The sequence below is a fragment of the Acipenser ruthenus genome, chromosome 23 (assembly GCF_902713425.1).
Source record: "Acipenser ruthenus chromosome 23, fAciRut3.2 maternal haplotype, whole genome shotgun sequence".
NCBI lineage: Eukaryota > Metazoa > Chordata > Actinopteri > Acipenseriformes > Acipenseridae > Acipenser > Acipenser ruthenus.
In genome coordinates, this window is record NC_081211.1 from 4552777 (window position 1) to 4572309 (window position 19533).

General features: G+C 37.9%; 1 protein-coding gene across 2 annotated transcripts in view; it reads right to left on the minus strand.

Annotated features, from left to right (window-relative positions):
* Positions 1–19533, minus strand: part of LOC117413200 (mannosyl-oligosaccharide 1,2-alpha-mannosidase IC-like) — a 109954-nt gene that overhangs the window by 57023 nt on the left and 33398 nt on the right. For both annotated transcript variants that reach the window (XM_058997524.1, XM_058997525.1), the window contains exon 2: positions 8868–8964. In XM_058997524.1, the coding sequence (XP_058853507.1) occupies positions 8868–8964 (97 nt within the window). The remainder of the gene's footprint in view (positions 1–8867; positions 8965–19533) is intronic.

The window sequence follows — 19533 nt, forward strand, 5'->3', positions numbered from 1 at the left end:
TTTGTTAAAATCCACTTCATCATTTATGTGAGCACTTATATATTCAACTTTTGACAGGTTATTATCTAACAGTGATGGGCTGGAGAGATAAACAAAGGTTGAAAATAATTATTTATTATCTAAAATACAGTAAGATCATGATCCTGCGTTGCTGCTGTGCTGGAATATAGAAATCCAGACAAAAGGATTTGACTTTAGATCTTGGATTCTGCAGTCCCTTGTACAGGAGAAATGCCATTCAGAGAATTCTACTACATCAACTACTTTGTTGAACATGTAGGTTTTAATAAAGGTGTCTACTTATGCTGTAATATGTGAATGTGAGATTGCTGCAAGTATTCCATTTTATTTCATTTTATTTTTTAATGTTGCCAGGGTTTATTGAAATCATTTAAACAGATACTGGTCTTAACACCTAACAAATATAAAGCTGATGTTTTATTAACCATTCAGCTGTCTTTATTGTATTCATTAATTTTAACAAATGGGTCAATAAATCATGTCTGGTGGAGAAACACCAGCAGGATTATTATAGCGTTAGTGAGCGGTGGTATTAAGATCATTAAAATACACCCTCCCCCCAGCAACCGTGTGTGTGTTCCAGATCTAGACTGCTGCACTGTTGTCATAAAGTTTAATTAACTCCTACTTTTTGAATGGAGAAAAACACCTGTTAATATGACAAAGCTAGAACCAAACAGATGAGTAATATACGGCACAGTCTGCCAAGCACCCACGAGTTGAAGGTTTCTCATTTGGAGTTAATTACATACTGGAGTAAATATGGCCCTTAGGGGTTAATCTGGTCAACAGCTACCCCCTCTGGATTGATGCAATACAGTTGTACTGCATTTCCTGGTACTGCAAACCAGTTGTGGCTTACTCTGGAGGGCTATAGTTTGATGAAATAAAACTCTCAATCAAACAGACATAATGTTCCAGTTTTCGTAAACACTTTCATTAATGTAACCCACACGTTTGCTGTGAACTATCTTATGCCTTTTATCACATCTGGGCGCCTGGGTTCAAATCAAACCCCATGTAATATTGCATTAGTCCTTCAAATACACCACACATGTCGTCACTACTGCCCAGGAGCAATAAAAGCTAATTGGATTAATAATGGAAAAAAATGTTACTACAGTTTTAATGTACAGTAGTATAGCTTTCAAACTGTGACGTTAAAAAAGAAAACTGCTACATGTTTATCCTACTGTTTAATATCTTATTGGGGATGATACCCTTTTAGCAAATTTAGCGAACACTCAAGCTTTGTAATTCAATTTAATTTCAAAATATATTTTTAGCTACAGAAAATCCCTCTAATCTTCCTTCCTACCACAAATTTTCAACCCGCTTTCATTATCCTAGCTTTAATCGCATGCAAGTTGCAAAAACATGTTTCATGGTTTTTCAATCCGCAAGGATTTGACTGGGCTAGAAGCTGCTTTAAGACAGGGCATAGGGCCACCGTGGACAGCCACGGCTAGACTGATCTGAACTGGTATTAAAATTGCTTTGGAGAGGATGCATGACTGCCAATTCTAATTCCTTCAGGGGCTTGGAGGGTAGAAATCTACAGTGAAGCCTGTTCCTCAGAATGGCCTATCGCTTTTGAGACCATCAGTAATGTGAATAGAGAAGCACCTGCCAGCAACGTGCCTCTTATCAGCCCTCTATCAAAGTCAGATTTATAATTAATAACACAAACTTAATTACCTCCTTTAGTTCCACAACCTGCAGGTAAAAATCAGCAAATAATACAGCATAACTACGGTATAGTACGCCATTGGAAGAGATGATTGCTTTATAAATGCTTGTATTTGATTTGACAATCTCCTGTAAACACAGGGGGGGTCATGCTGCCATCAGGCAGCGGTGCCATTTGCATTTACTGTGGTGACAACTTTTGGTGAGAAACACAATGCCTCTGCTTTAATTGACTCTCCTGACACACAAAAAAGCGTGTGAAAAGACAAGACTGTGATAAGACAAGGGGTAGACCCAGTGACTAGGTATTTAAGCAGCTCACTGTGGACAATCCTATTAGTGCAGATAACAGAGCCTTTATAAAGACCGAGACAGGCTCTAGTCTACACTGTTGGAGAGCACAGGATCTGTTCATAATTGGGGGTGATCATCAATGCATCCTCTGAAAAGCTCAATTTGATTAAATAAATACAAAACAGAATGAAAGGCTGTAAATTGGCATTAAATAGATAAAAGGGTTAGATTCGCAATGTTATTTACTCCAAATCGTGAACACTGCTAATTTTTGCAGGACGCAAACACAAGTCAAATATTGAATTTGGTGGCTTGTGAGCAGTCTTAAGTTTTCTTGTTAGAAAAGTGCACTAATGAAGATTTGCCGTTAATAGTTTTAACAATCTAGCCCACGCAGCTGAACCCTCTGTGTAAACGGACGTTTCATGTTTAAACTGTCATACACATTTAGTTTGTATACTTTTTATATTTTACATTTGTATTTATTTAAACTTGTACGGCATTCAATTATAGAGTATGAAACGATATTCAATACCACATACTACAAATAATGGAACTTTTTCAAACATGATGCCATTTGTTTTATTGTTATTATTATTATTATTATTATTATTATTATTATTATTATTATTATTATTATTATTATTATTATTATTATGTCTGTTTACCATTTAAATCTATACAGCCCTTCCCGTAATATATGATGTATTATCTATGTCATGAATTCAATTACATTCTGTTCAGTTAGGATGAGAAACCTAACATTTGCTGATAGCCCTATTAACTGTATATTTTATACCATACGGATGTGCAAACGGGTCTAATCCAGACACAAAATCAGTATTAATATACAGTTAATACATTTTAACGTAATGTATAAAGTTATCTGTGGAGATGTAGCGACTCATTTTCAAGTTGTCCCATTAGTTCTGATGGGAAACACGCTTCTGTTGGCTCCTGAGGTCTATACAACACCTCTACTCCACAGCCTCCTGTAAAACTGAGTCAGCATTCCTGGTATCGCTGTACCATGTAATCACGCTAATAGGCACATGTGCTTGTGAGAGGAAGGCACCCTGACACACAGGATCATTTGCTGGTGAAAGACTATTAGTGGGAAGTGGAAGAGACAGATAATATCCATTAGAAACCCACCTCCTGTAAAAGGCTTTTTTTATATATGGTATTTTATCTATGAACACCTTTTCAGGAAGACAATTAATTTCACTGGCTGACAACATCTTGAACCTCTACTTTATTACAGAAACAACATTAAGGAAAGAAAAGGTGACAAAGTAGCTTTAATCAATTCTATTTGTTTCAAGATTTACCTAAAACTTGGAGGATTTGTGTTTTTTTTTTAAATGCTAAGGGTATTTTTCAAAAGCTGAATGGCAGCCTAATCCTGATCATTTCGGCATTTTTTTTTCTTCTTAATACCTAATGATCGGTGAGAAGCAGGCCAAGGTTTTAAAGAACACTTTCAAGCAATTGGTGCAGAGAGGTAGACAGAAGATTGTGTTGATGAATGCATCATTCAAGGTCTTCCCAAATATCCAGGGATTGTGGTGGGCATTGAAGATGCCTAAAGTCTCTGTTATCCTCTGCCATCAGGGTGCAAAAGCACAACTGTTTGGTGGACATCATCCGTAACGATGCTATAACAAGAGAATATGCCTAACACCAGGGAGATGCCAAAAGCAATTTTGTGAACAGGTCCTAATTAAGTGGCCAGGCAGAGTATGCCCATAAAGAACACAAAAAGAAACAAAAATGAAATGGTATAAAACTAGCAAGAAACAACTTAGTTGTAGAGAGGAGCGATTCAGTTGTTTTAGTTTTATACCGTTTGCATTTTTCACTCTTCCTTAACAATTCACCTTTGCACTTCAAAGTATCTCCATATACTCGCATTCTATAATTAGCCGCAACACACTGTGCATCATTAGCATATACGGAACAAACATGTGTGCTAACTGTTTGTTATTCAATGGCTGAAACAGCAGGGAAATGTTGCTTTCAGACAATTCCACTGTGTCACTTGGCCCAGAGACCAAGCCAATCTCAAGAAGAAAAAAAAAAGGCTTTCTTGAATACATTTACTGCCATTACGTCCAGGGTCAGAAGGACACATTTTAAAGAGCTTATTCCTTTTCTAAATAATCCAAAGCATTGCCAGCGATCCCACTCTCTGGTGTATGGAATCTGTCACAGCTGCTGTTCTGTTATTCTAAACGTGTGCGTCCCTTGAACCTTACAGCACTGGAGTGAGCTTGAGACCTCATACCCATATGTAATGGTACTCAGGCTTTACACGGAACAGATTCAAAGTTTTGAAGAACTGCGGTCATTTTCCGTCAAAGTTGCCGTGTCCACAAACCCTCAGAGTCTGTTTTCCAGATTCAGCTTTCTGCTGACAGTCCAGTTTGTTAACATACTCCAAAAAAGGTTACTTTTAGAAGCAGGGACCCTATAGTAGTGTCCTCCTCCCCTTTAATACGGTCTCTTTCTATGATACTCAAGAAGCCACATGGTCCTGTTACTGCTACTATTTGCAAGAGTGGGAGATTTGTTATGCTGTTTTAGTAAAAAAGTAAGTACTGTGTACTTCTATAGGAAAACATATAAAAGAGGGTAATAGTGGAGGCAGGTGTACGTACATATGTTAGTGTATTTACTGACTCTGAAGGTGCTTGTCCAGTTATGATAGAGCTTGCTAAGGTCATTCCTTAGTACCGGTTTTTAAGAGTATAAGAATCTGGGGTTTAATGAGGCATCCTGTCTGTCTGTCTGTCTGTCTGTCTGTCTGTCATGCTTGAATTTTTCAATATATGAAGAGAAAAGCTTGGTCGTTCATGATGAAACTTGGTTTGTACATACTTTAGTACATGTTATTGAGGTAATATGGACACGTGTCCGTCTCTATGCCAAATTACATATTTACATTTGCAGACAGTGGATGTAAGTCACTTGATCTACTTCTTAAGGCCATTGATGGCTCAAATGTTGTGCTGCTATGGGGGACTGGGGGGGGGGTGTCGCTTACAGGATTGTTTCATGTTTTTTGAGCTGTGAGCTAAAAACATATTTCCCCCAAAAAAACACCATGGTGTCAAGAATAAATTGTATTTACAGTTCCAGGACCTAAAGGGTTAAATACAAATAAATACCTGCTAGCTGCTGAAAAAAAAAACCCAGCAACTATTAAGGATTTCCTGTGCCCTTGATACGACCACTAATTGTTAAAACTTGAAATTCTAAATGATCTGATTGAAAATGTCCTGAGGCTGTTGATACTCCCTTCTGGCTCTAGAATCATTTTAAAAAGCCTGCCAAATGCACTTTGCTTCAACCCTGTCTGTACACACTGCTGAAGCTAAAGCTGCTGGGTTTGTATCGCCCTGTGGGTCCATGTAAACACCCCACTGGTCAGCATTTACATCTGCTGGCACTTACATCCATTTACATTTTAGAAGATTCTATAGGTCTTCGTTTTACTCCAAGAGGATAAGACCATGAAACTTCCCGAATGGTAATAAATACGCCTCAGTTTGCCTAATTATTTCACTCCTGTTTTTATTCCCAATTTAGAGTGTGCCATTAAGTTCACTCACTGCAGCAACCCCCACAACAGCTCAGGAGAACTGAAGGTCAATGGTTGTCCTGGAGCTCTACAATTGATGGCCATTACTGCAGGGATCATGTGCAGTAAGAAGAAACAGCCCATGACGATTCTGCCTCCCTAACCTGTGGGACAGCCAGCCAATGCAATGCTCCCTGTGTAGAGTAATCACAAGCAAAGAACGGCAGCATTGCACTACTATGAGAGCCCCAGCATTCTCCTGACTGCATGACTCACCTGGCACACCACAAGGTTATGCCTTTACCAGGTGAGTATTAAACATACCATATTTTTATTTTCCATTTCTAAAACAACCCTGACCATTTGGCTAATAAACAGCTAGACTTATTATTTAATTCACACAAATTAGCACTAGTGTCTTTTAACATCTGTTCAGGCTTTCCATCTAAACTGTAATAATATTTTTAGTTTAAATCTATTTTTAGATTTCCCGAGTCAAGTGCAAACTGAATTTATTTATTTTATTTTATTTAATTTAGTACTGGCCGCACAGTGTATTTTTTATTTTTTTTTAAAAATGAAAGACCATGTGACCTGGAGCAAAGGTTCCGGAATGCAGCAATTTAAAATATTAGCATTACATGAATGTGAAAAAAAGAACCACAGTATTCCGGTAATGTAAATACAGCTTATAAAGATAATAAGAGCAAAGAAAATTCATTTTAAAACTTTGGACTGCACTTCACTTTTTTCGTAAGTGACAAATATCAATATGCTGCATGTTTGAGGATATAAAACCTCATATGAAACAGCATTCATTAATGAAAACAGAAGATATACAATAAGGATCAACGCAGGTTCATTCAACACACGAGAGTGCTAACAGAATATCTTGCAAGTAAAGAAGACACCAGTGATTTACTCTACAGCACATCAGTATTTCTCACTTGAGGGATACATGCAAATTCTACTTAGATTTTACTTTCAACTGGGGTTTTGAATCCTCCCATTGATCGACAGTTTCACAAAAGGATGAACAAAAAAATATCTATATATTCACCACAGTTTACATAAGCATATGATATCTACTTTCATTTTTAAATATGAATATGCAACTTATCAGATCCTTTAGCTGTTCTTTTTACATAAAGTCATCAGACTTAAAAGAAAGTAATTTCAAAACTAAAATAAATACATAACACTGGAAGGAAGAGTGGTAATCCTTGTGGTGTTATCTTACACTGTCCATTTTCATTTAGCAATGAGTGCAATTAAATGATAAGTCTTATTTAACAGAAGAAAAAAAAAACACTTATATACAGTATTATTTCTTTCTGTTGGGCTCATAATTCCTCCTCCAAAACTAAAAATAGTACATACACAGTAAGCATACAGTGGTGTACTTGTGCAGTGAAATATTGTATTACACTTGATACAACCAGCATTGAGATATCTAGAATCAAATAGCTTTTTCATATACAGAATTATTTATTTATTTTTTTTACTGGATGTCAATTTGGAATCTGTCTTACACTCATTCAAATCCAATGACCAAGCGAATAGGTTACATTGGGTAACTACACTGCTGAAGGCTTTAGCTGGACAAAACAAATACAGAACTATATGATTCCCGGTATGGCCAGGCAGCACAAAAAATAGCCAAGTGCCAACCCTACAAAAGTGCTATTTTAGTATAAAATTGAATATGATTTCCAGGCACTGCAGCTTTAATACCTGTACTATCCAAGAAAATCGCAGGTCAATAACTCCACATGGGACTATCATCTGCTTTTATTGGATAACTCCAGAAATCCTATCATACTGTGGTATGAAAAATACAGCTAGAAACCACCCCCGCGATTCAGTAGAAAACCATTTTCTTCACTTACCAACAGTGACTGCTTCTTTTTTTTATTTAAAGTTTGCAAACAAGATCAAACAGTACAGTATTTCAGTCAGCCGTAGAGGGTTTTTATTTATTTATTTATTTTTTTTTTTAGCAAAGATACAGTAATTGACGCTGACACATCGCATAGTATGTTTATATAAAGTGAGACGTATACTGTACAGGTGTGTGCTTGCCTTGAAGTATTTTGCGTTAAGGAAATTAAGAAATGCTGTCCTGAAACACAATTTTGTCCAAAGGGGAACCTTATTGCCTGCTGCACTCTGACACTTTTGTTAAGGCTGACATAAATGAATCAGTCACAGTTAAGTTTCAAAGGTAGATTCATTTCAGATTTCTTCACTCTTTTTTTTCTAGGAATACATTCATTGAATGAAGGGGCAAAATATCTACTGTGCTGGAAATGCAGAAAACATAAGCCACAAAGCAATTCGGCTGCATCTGTACCACCAGGCAATTGAGTTCAAAGCGGTCATTACAGCTGAGCTGCAAAGCTTGTTCCAAGGCCAGCAGCTGGATGTAGCCTTTCATAATCCAGCAGCTGGATGTAGCCTTTCATAATCCAGCAGCTGGATGTAGCCTTTCATAATCCAGCAGCTGGATGTAGCCTTTCATAATCCAGCAGCTGGATGTAGCCTTTCATAATCCAGCAGCTGGATCTAGCCTTTCATAATTCAGCAGCTGGATGTAGCCTTTCATAATCCAGCAGCTGGAAGGTCTGTGCTGCAGTCAAAGCCAGGCCCCTTGCTTTGCAATTCCCATTGCATGCTTCTGCTTCCTTGCATGTGTTTAACTCATTTACTAATCTCCTCCGAGCACTCCTCTGAACTGCCCTGCACTAAACAGACTAATATTCAATTGTGCATGACTATGAACTATAACCGTGTAGGGTGACGAAATGTGCTCTCAACAGGCTCAGACAGTGGAGTTCACTTCCTTGGCACAATGGTAAAACCTCTCTTACCGTAAACTCTAAACTCTAAAAGTTTATAATATTTCTTTTCTATTAAAACTTTATTTTAAATAATAAATTATGGTATGTTTGCAATCCAAGTCACTTTTTAACAAAAACAAAAGGGGGAATTCAGGGCTTTGTTTATGTTTGCTTGTGCTGTCAAAATATTATTAACAATAATAGCCATCTTGAGAAGGTCTTTGGGAGAATTTGGACAGCGGCTTGGAGCAGCCATCTTGGGGAGGTCTCAGGCAGGTCTTGCGTAACAGACGTGCTACTCTAGTAAGTGCTACTGTATGTTTTTTGTTGTTAGCTACTACACTGGTATTTTGCTAAACCCTCTGGTGACGGGTTGGTTTTGAATTAAGAGCTGAAATGGATTCAGGGGCCACTTAATGGTGAATGAATTTGGTACTCACCAAACATGTTCCCAATGTGTCCACTTCTTGTCAGTGGCTGCAGTTCATTTTTTCCCCAGGCATAGGTCTTATAGTTATCCCAGGAAAACTTCATCATCTGGAAAACAGAAAATAGAAAATTTCTATTAAGGCCTCAAATACTGCAGTCTGAAGACCAATAATTAGCACATAGGTACCACCACACCACATCTCACACCTATAAATAAGGATGGTAATTTCAATGTGTTAGCAGTTTCCTTTTTATATCTCAAACACAGTGCCATGACAGCAGACCCACACTTTCAAATACTTTCATTTCAGTACCAAGTAGTTTGAGGGCAAAACTCAAGGGCCTATTATTAGGATGTCAAGGTTTTAAAATATTCTTAAAGCACAGCCGCACTGAGGCTTAAGTAAATTATATCTGTCAAAAACAATTTCACAACTACAAAAACAGCCAAGTTGGAATAATGGGAACAGACATATACAGATGTCACATCTACAAGAGCCAAGTACATTTAAAAAAATGAGTCAGTCCTGTAAATATATAATCTAAAAGTGGCTAAGTTAAACAAAAAACAATTAATGTAAACTTGGACCCTCGTTGTATTGCAATAGGAACTAGTAGCTACATGAATAATAATTTAATAATTAATCTAGCATATTGAGGTTTTGTGACATTTGAGTCTTTAGAGCTGTCTAGAAACATGCTGGTGAAACAACTGGGATAGCTCTAGCAATCCCCTATCTTTTCCATAAAGCTCGGTCCTGTATAGATCGCTTTTTAGTCAGTTTGGGCTCCAAAGGACTTGTGAACCATTCCAGATTCAAACCACGGAGATGAAGAGCTGATGCATTAACCTGCTTCGCCTGTTGTCACCCAGCCTTTCTCAAAATGAGCACCTCAGAAAATCTTGAACATTTCAGCAGGGAAAAATAAAGGTCTGCAGTAAAAAAAACCACATTTTCTTTTAATCACCAGTATGGTGGCCCAGTGCGCAATGTACTCCTCCCTGTATCAACAGGTCAAAAGTTTATATCCTCCAGAGCTTGGGATGGGAGCCAAGGAAGAGATGTAGGGAGTACTCTTTTTCTAAATGATTAATAGGGATACTGTTTGCCCTCTGTGGGACAGAGAGAAAAAACAAGGTTGATTTGCGTCGATCTTGGCTGACCAGGCATAATACCAGGAAACAGACAAGAAGAGAGATTACTGGAAATCAGTTGTGGGAAGCAAACCCCGGCCCAAATGGTGGTCACAACAGGCAGTTAAATAGAAAGTTAATGTAGTAAATCCTGCCTTGAATGTGTTGCTTTTTGCTGTTCTTGTCTTGTCTCAAATCCTTGGTAATGCAAAAAAAAACACCATTCCAGTAGCTGTGTCTCATATGAGTTATGCAGTTGTACAGTTCTCATGAATTAATACATGCTTCCCATATACTATAGTGTGGTCCTTTCAGAATTGGAGGTTGGGCCTCTGCAGTCTTTCAGACACATTCTCACCATGTGGGGCATGAGTCACTCAGCTCTTCTCATCAACCACATATGGATGAAACACCTCTGCAGAATGAGGTCCACTTGAGGTTGAATGGTCAAATAATGCAATTACAATATTTCACCACATGGTGTCCAAGGAACATAATTATAATCAAGCCATAGTTTTCATATGAACGTTGCCTAGCACTCATAATCCTGCCCGATCCCCCCCCCCCCCCCCTCCCCTTTGCAGTCTTCACGGTTGAAGCATATAGAAAAAAAGACAAAATGCAAATCATCACATCAATTCACCTCCCGGTAATAAACTACATTAAATCCATTTTTCTATATCTGCACGAAAATGCGGTACTGCAGCAGTCACTCAGGATTAAAAACATTATTTTCAATTATCTTCTGCTCTGATCAGCCAAGGCAATGTATGATTACCAAGCAGGTAGCTATAAGTTTACATTTTAAATGTCCTTCATAGTGGAGCACGCACAAACAGGTTCACACACACACACACTCACGTCAATACCCTATTACCCGTAATATCTGAAACAAGTCTATAAGATGAAGTCTTGTAGGAATTCCAAGTACCATTAATTCTGAGGCTGGTCCCTCCCTTGGGAAGCCTGTTTAGCAATATACAATCTCGTTATGCACCGTGTCCCAAACTAAATGATTGATTATTCTGCGCACAACTCTATCCAAAATACAGCAGTGTTGATTAATCTCTAATTGTTAATAATCGATTTAGCAATCAGCACGTCATTTAACAAACACCAATCACCCCGTGTGGCATCAGGAAAGAATATTCTGCAGCTAAAATGAAAAGCTTTATGCTTTTAAGTAGTAAGCACAATATGAAAAAAGTGCAACTAGAGCATTGTGCAGATGATTGAAACACAGTATTTAATGGTGTTGTTTTCACTCAATCTATCGAGGGTCACGGTCTGCATGCTAAGCACTTTGCTGAATACTTTAACAGCAGGGTATGATTATTGTCAGCGCTCATTTCAGTAGCATGTCGAGATGCCTGATGGCAGCCTGCAAGTTGCAGAACACTCCTGCTACCTTCTGAATTTGACGATAGCCTCATGAAATAGTCTAATGAGCAAAAGAGCTACCTGGGACCTTAGCTCAGGCTACAGATGTTGTAAATCAATTAGTGATTCACATGGTTGACTCAAATCAAACCGTCATCTCCTTTGTAATAAATACCAAGGGCCAATTAAATTACATTGCGGCTGGTTTATGTATTGTAAATTTTGCAAATGCATGTAACAGCAAATAAACAGAGCGCATATGCACATATCTGTTTTGATTCAACGAGGTGTTGATCAAATCAAAATGTCTTCATGTTTCTTTATTGCATGAATATAAATGTTCCTAAAGCGAATTGGGTCCCAGGTCTAGGTGCACTACAATGTATCAAAAATAAGGTCCATGGTAGTCTCCCTAGTAAAAGCTTTGAAGTTTGGAGTACAAGCTGAGTCATGCCAGAGAGTCAGGCTCATGCCAGGTTGCTGATCTCGGCTGGAGAATCACAGGCATCCTCTCTATTTACAGGACAGTTCATCACTCCCGAGTCTGGACAGGGACTTCCCTCGAGGGTCCGGTAGCTGGATAACATCCATTGCTTAGGTTTGGCTAGGGAACAGAGGCTGATCTAATTGATCTAATAGCCGGAACAGACAACCCCATGATCAGCAACCGTATTGCTGGAATTAGGAATTTTAATCAGTCATTAGTATTTAATATGGGGAATATATATATATATATATATCCGAAGGGATTCACCAAAGCAGCAAAATGGAATACCGGTTTGCCCCTCTCTACTATAGATATCTTTTAAAGAATTAGGATCCCAATACACAGCATTTCTCACAACCTTACCAATCTCTTACCATTACCAGTGGTTCTATTCCTTACATTCTGGGTTTGACCTACTGTAATCAATACCTACTGGGGTGAGATTTATAGATGCATTATTTTGAATTGCTGGTGCATGGCGATGCGACAGAGCACAATCCAAGCAGGTGTGTGTGTTGATGTGCTCTTTGAAAAGCATGCATGTTAATCAGCAAAGACAGAAAAATGGCAAGCTGGAAAGACAAGAAAGGCTGGCATGACAAGATGAAGGGGTTGAGTAGCAGGAAATAACTACACAAGGAGGTGACTGATAACGGCATCGAGCCGCCTGGCAGCCAGCAGCTGCCACAGACAAAAGATGAAACAATATGGGAGCAAACACTGGCGACAGGTTGCAGTAGGGAAAACACTGGAAGACTGAAGCAGAAAGCAGGGATGCACCGTCATATAGAGACGAAAGGGAAAACGGGCACATATATTTGTTACTGTATTTGTTTTTATGTCCCTCAAATTACCTTGTTACACAGAGGGACATGTTGTCTGTAATTAATAAAAGCTGCGTCTCCCTGCTGCAAGTCAGTTTTAGTTATTGGCTCTCGGTTGGCAGGTGCTTCTGTATCTAATACTTCACAAATTATGGTTTCACGATACAAAAGAGCACATGGGCTTTATGACTCTGTAGGCCATTCTGGAGACTTTGATTTAGATTTCCACCTCCAATTTCCCTCTAAAAAGATTTAGAGATGAGGAATGGTAACATTTCTCTAAGACAATTCAAGCACTTTGCAGTCAAGTTGCAACAGAGTCGTCCTGTGACTGCCCATGGTGGCACTATTGACAGTGTTATGGCAGTCGTTTCTATTTTTATGTCCAATCCGTTTAAAAATGTGTCTTACCCAAGTTAATATCCACTATCAAACGATTCAGACACATACTTTGCCAGAAGTTAAAACTAAATGTCATCGTTGTTGTATGTTTCTTATAGACATGAATAAAAAAAATCAGCAAACAGTTTCAAACAGAGGAGAGTTAATAGCCCTACTGCCCTGTTCAGTATACTTTTCAAGCACTTAAGCAACCCTCAAATATAACCATGTGGATTTCAGGGGGACAATTTCGTCTAAACTGCATATTGGCTTCAGCTCACAGACTACACTGCTGCTGTAAAAATGTAATATACAGTAACCAAAAAATATACTACGGAAATCATTAGAGCTAGCAGAACCATCTTGATGCACACCAGTATCTATTACAGTACATGTTTTGTAGGACTGTGCTGGAATTTTCTGCACACGCTTCTATGTAAACTCTATGGAGAAATATCTGCTAGCTTGCATTCACAAACTAGACACTAGATAACCAGTTTATAAGCTTACCTCATCAACAGTAAATCATGTGCTTCTGTGATTCATAGAATAAAACAGTTTAACTTATTTCATTTTTTCCTTTTGCTTTCCTCTAGGGCTTTTTTTTTCAGGTTGGAATGTCTAGTGCTAACCTGATTACATTTATTCACTTGCCTGAGGTGGTTGAAAACTCTAGTGCTGTGCTCCCTGGAACTTGCTTGTGTGTATGTTGGAATGCTAGAGCAATATACTGCAACAGTTCCACTCTACCCTGCAGCTTCTGTCCAGTGTCTTCAGGTTACTGCAGCTTGGGAGAAGTGCATCAAATGAAAATAAAAAACAACATGGCAAATAATTTCCCCTTGCTTTGTATGACACACATACTTCTCAATGGGTGCCTATAATTTTGAAAAATACTATATTATTAATGCACCTAGAATGATGGTCAGACGCAGTCATTTTTGCCATAATCTGCAATTCTGAAAAATGCTCCATTATAATATTATGTACACTGTTTTCACATGGCACCAAGATGGTATTGGTAGTGGATCTCTCATTTGCTGCAATTATAGACAGACAGAGAACAAGTGCAAAATATTGCATCAATATGAACATATTCATACATTTCCTAATGGTTAAATGTTTGTTTTTTTTTACTATGCTGCACCATCGAAGTGATTCTAGGATGCATTTTAGAATAGCCCCAATAAAACGTCAGTGAAAAAGGTAAAAAGTTAGTTTGTGAACAAGTTTCATAGTCCAATATTTTGAAGCTTGAGTTATGGGTGAAATAACTACACTTGCACTTTCTTCATTCCAATGGTAAAAACATCCTCAGGTATAAACACCACAGACCATTTTTATGACCAGTGTAAAAAGTTGCAATGATAAACGGTTGTGTGGCTCTGCAGAATTCTAGGTGTATAGGAGGGCTATAACTCAACTCTTTGCTTTGGCCAGCAGGCTGGGAACCTGCTTTTTCATATGAACTCCTGCTCTGCGGAGTTGTTTCCTTGATCTGTTAATAAGCCATTGTACCAATACTCTCGCTGTTAAATCATCAGCCATTACCTGCCCTGGGCGATCTATCTGTTTGGAAACTAAATTTGCAAACACTACAAAAAAAAAAAAAAAACTTGAAAAAACAAAGAACAAAGCAGCCAATAACACAGATGAAGCTTTTATAGAAATAGGGTGGAGAAGACTGAATGGTAGCAAATACGTACCCTCCGGGCTGTTTTAGCGTTTCATAAAGGAATGAAGCCTGCTGTTGCATGCTATTTGTTAGAGAACAACATTTAAAGTCAGAATCTAACATTTTACAAGCCCATTTTAAGCCCTTTACACTTGGATACTTTTTGTTTCATATGCTAAATTGTAACTGTTGCTGTAATACAATGGGCACTATTGCCAAAACCTAAAGGACAGTTTGAAGGAATGTTTTTTTTTTTGTTTTTTTTTAATGAAATTTCTCTTTTATTGAAAAGTGCTTTTAAAACAAAAATAAACTAATAAACCATTTTAAAAAGATGTCGTGAACTTGGTTTTATTAATCAAAATGGACTTTAAAAACTGTCCTTTAAGTTGTGTGAATCAGACTACACGGTAGTCTGTCCAAAACCAAGCAGGTACTATGAAATGGCCATGGGGCACAGTCACTGGCACAGACACATACTGATGTGTTCACTACACCCTTGTATACTGTGTAGAGCAAGTAATTCACTACAGGAATCTTGACATTAAGTACACTATTAATGATCATTAAGCCTGGACATTTTTCATGCAATAATCAGGCTGTTTTCCTGCTGAAGCGTTAAGACTTCATGAAAAATTCATGGAGTTAAAAAATAGCCATGCTGATGCCATAAAAAAACGAGAAAAAAACCGAGAAAAAAACGAGAAAAAAAGCTAATTGAATGCCCAGACCTTGCCTTCCAGGGTCTCTCGAAAATAATGGAAAGTTGTCATAAAGAAGAAAAATGAAATAAAAAAACTAGCAGTGAAAAAAAAAAGAATAAATGAAATTCCTGTATTTTGGCTGAGAGGTACCTCTATGTGTGAATAGATGAAGCTTTATACATGCACATTTTTCTTTCATAAGTCTCCCTCCGTCAGCGTGGGAGCGATTCAGCTTTTGTCAATCATAGCCTTGTCTATTCACTCATAACTTCAATCGTCCGTAATAAGGTAAAACCTATAAGAAACTCGAGTAGACGAAAACACTGCAGCTAAGTGCCTCCATCAATGCAATGTCCGTTTGCTGTTGAATAGTTCATTTCTTTCCTGTTTAACATCCTGAAACGTGGATTCTGTCTGATTCTCTTACCAACAAATGCTTCTGAAACGATTCCTCAAGGCTGATCGTGGGGCAGTGATCTGGGGGAGCCTGGCAGTGTTGCAAAGGTTTCTCTGCACAATGCTTCACCTATGGGCTTCAGCACTGGTTTGATTACTATGTCTATTAACAGAAAACGGGAAGTTGAAGAGTATCTATGATTCATGCTTGTCACTTTAATACACAGGTTTCGGTATTCATGTTTGTGTCCAATGTAAAAACCACACTGCTGAAAAATAAAGCAACACCACATGCAAAATCTGTTCCTAGAATAGTCTATCTTGATGAAAGAGATAATGTCAGTTGCTCTATGAAAATAAGTAAGTTCCCACAATGAACCAAACAGACAGGGAGATTCATTATTCATGTAGCACTGTTGTTCTGCATTGTTTTCAGCTCTACTTAAATGCTGACATTATTGAAGAACCCTCTGGTGGTTCAATAGTGCGTCACAATATTTTTCCTTTGCATATCATTCTCCATGTAACCTCCAGTTTTTGCGATGCTCCGACAATATTGTGCGAATTATGAATCACTCTGTATAACTACAGTTCATCTGAAATGTTACGTAATAAGCCATTTCTTTTAGATCTATACATTTAACATGCAATTCTGCTACACTACCCTATGAAAAACACCATGATATATTTTATATCAGTGTGCTCTTTTCTTTTGTAAAACAGCAAACACATTTAATGTATCAGCAAACAAAAGAAAAGTGCCTGTAAAGTATACAGAATGCTTCAACCCGAGTATACTGGGCACATTGTATAGCAACCTGTATATAACATGCAGACGTTCCAACAGAATTTGTTAAAGTGTGTGTGTGTGTCATAGTCTGAAAATGATGGTTAATCTCAGTGTGGTAGCTCAGCTGATCCACATTGGAAACATCAAAACAACCAACTCATTTCCAGCTATTGCTATTGAGTACTGCAATATAATGTTGCTGGTTCATTTCTAATCAACTCACAGCATCTATTACAATATATGCATTGATTTGATTTTAACATGCACAAAAAAAGCTGGAAGAGAATATGCAACACTCAGTGTTCAACGGTGCGGACAGACTCTCCTGCAAGTTAGCAATACACAATGTGCATGCAGCCCCAATAAACACTGCACCAAAGAAAGCTCTGCAAAGATCACTCAGAATGGTTACATCGTTCATATCAGTATCTGTACAAGATGAGAAGCATAAAAAAATGGATAGCCCAAGTCATAATCCTCACCTGTGCAGACAGGCACAGCAGGACACAGGTTTGTTTGATATGAACAGGAGAAGAACAACAATCGTCTTGAATCTGTTCCCTAAAGCAATCAACCCTTTTATTAATTAACTCTGTATTAATGAGTGTGTTTTAATGATCTGGAATGCAGACAGCATGTCCAATGTGTTTATTCATTCTTCCGCCACCTTTGCTGAACCGCAGCTCAGGGTATTAGAAACTGAATTGTCAGGAAAAAAATGAAATCCATCTGCAAAATCTTTGCCTGGTGTAGGACACCTGTTAATCCGTCCGGTTCTGATCAAATGAGTTGTGGCAGCAGCAGTAAAGACTCTTTATGATTTCTATCTCCAATCAGACGTTTACTGCTTGGCCTCTGATCTGAAGATGCATGTGGATTGTAACCACTTATTCTGTATACATTAATTGAGGAGAAGCTTTCCAGAATCCACACACTCCCCCTTCCTTGCTTGCTAATCTCAGTTGGTCTGAATCTCAAGGCTTCTATTAATTGCAGACCCGAAGAACAGGGCATGCAGCAGAACAGATACACTGACACAAAAATAGACCCAGTGGTTGAACGTTGATTATGATCTGCTAAAATTGTAATTCTTAAATTGTCTTACAGTAAGTGCCTCGTGTACATTTTTGTATTGATGCATTACAATTAAAATTACATTATGTCACGATCTAGGAGATTGGCTTACGCGGTCCAGATGGTGTATTTTAAAAGTCTTAGCATTAAGATGTGCTTGAATTCTTTTCATTTTCATTATCATATTACATGCTTATCACTCAATAAGACATACTGTTTTTTGGGGTTTTTTTTAATAATTATTTACTGATTTACTGATTTTGAGTTTTGACAATTTTTTGTTTTGTCGTTTTGAAAATCGTTTTGGTTTTGCAGCATGCATTCCACCATACGAGTTAGAGGAGACGACAGAACCTCCTGCCGTTGTCAAGAAATGCAATTCTTTACCTATCCCATGCTGTCTGTATCACGGAGCCTTATTCCAAAACCCAAATATGATACTTGTATTCACACATCATGGGTCATAAATCTGTTGGAAATACATTTCACAACTTTAACTCAGGAGAGATCGCCGGGAGATAGAGAATTTCTCTCACAAGCACTGCAGTGTATCCAGTTCATACTTCCTCCTGCAATGCTTCTTGCTGTCCTCTTCCATTCATTTTCAGCAGAACCCCAGCATTGTTGTAAGACGGAGCGTGAATTTGTTACACTATGATAGCTTCAGGATTTTAAATGATCAGACTAACTTTATAATAAAAATATAGTCAGTCTCACATTAATAATACAAAAACCACTGCAACAATATGTTAATGTTTTAAAAACAACTTAGTTGATGTATTTTAGCCAACGTTTACTAGCCAACAGTCTTGCAATGGATCCTGTGGGAAACGTAATGGTCTTGCAGGACTTTTGGTTTTAAGTATATATCCCATTTCTGACATGACAATCAGTCAACCCGTGTTTTTGTCTTTTGGCTAGGATTAAACTATAAACTGGCTATAAGACACTGTTTTCCTTAAAGGAATTCTGGTTAATTTACATTATTTTCTAATACTGGGGTTTGTGACAAAAAGCATCATGTTGTGACATTTTTTAGGCTTCCTCTTTAATTAACTTTCAGCACCCAGAACGCAAAAAAAAAAAGAAAAAAAAGAGGAACACAGAACCAGCAGCCAGGAGCCACAATGTGTGTGTGTGTTTATCATTTCAATTCATCTGGTACTACACAAGGTCAAGCGAAAGCTCTTTGTGCTGTTACTGTTTCCATTCCTAGGTCATTTCACCTCAGAAGTGTATTTTGGGTCAAAGCATGTTCCTGGTTGTAAAGACAACAGGGGAAGCAGCTGGTTGGGTAATGACCAAGAGAGTAGACTTACTAACAACAAGGCTGGCAAACCTAGGGTAGCACCAGACATCATGTTTTCTAAACTGCACATTTCATAAGGCCGACATAGCGAATCAAACTTCATGGCAGATAGGATTTATGGAGTCATTTTCTTAAGCCACACCCCCCTTCATGCTACTATAAACCGAAATATTGTTTTTCTGTATGAATGCATTTTGCAATGGTGTTCGCTGAAGCTTTTTCGCTTCAGCGAACACCATTTCAGGTGGAAACTGAAATGTAGACAATATTATACAAATACAAAGCCTGCTCTATCTCCATACGTCTGTGTTTTTAGAGTTGTTTCTTAAAGTTAACAATACATGTTTTTATTAAAGCTTTTGTGTTTTTAGCACCTTTTTCACTTAGAATTTGTTGAATCTTCAGATAGCTGAGGAAAAAAATGTGAACGGTTGCTATGTATAATTACCATTGCTATAGCGTTTCTATGAGTATATACCGTTGTTAAGGATATCTGAGGCTATAGTGCAAACTATATGATAA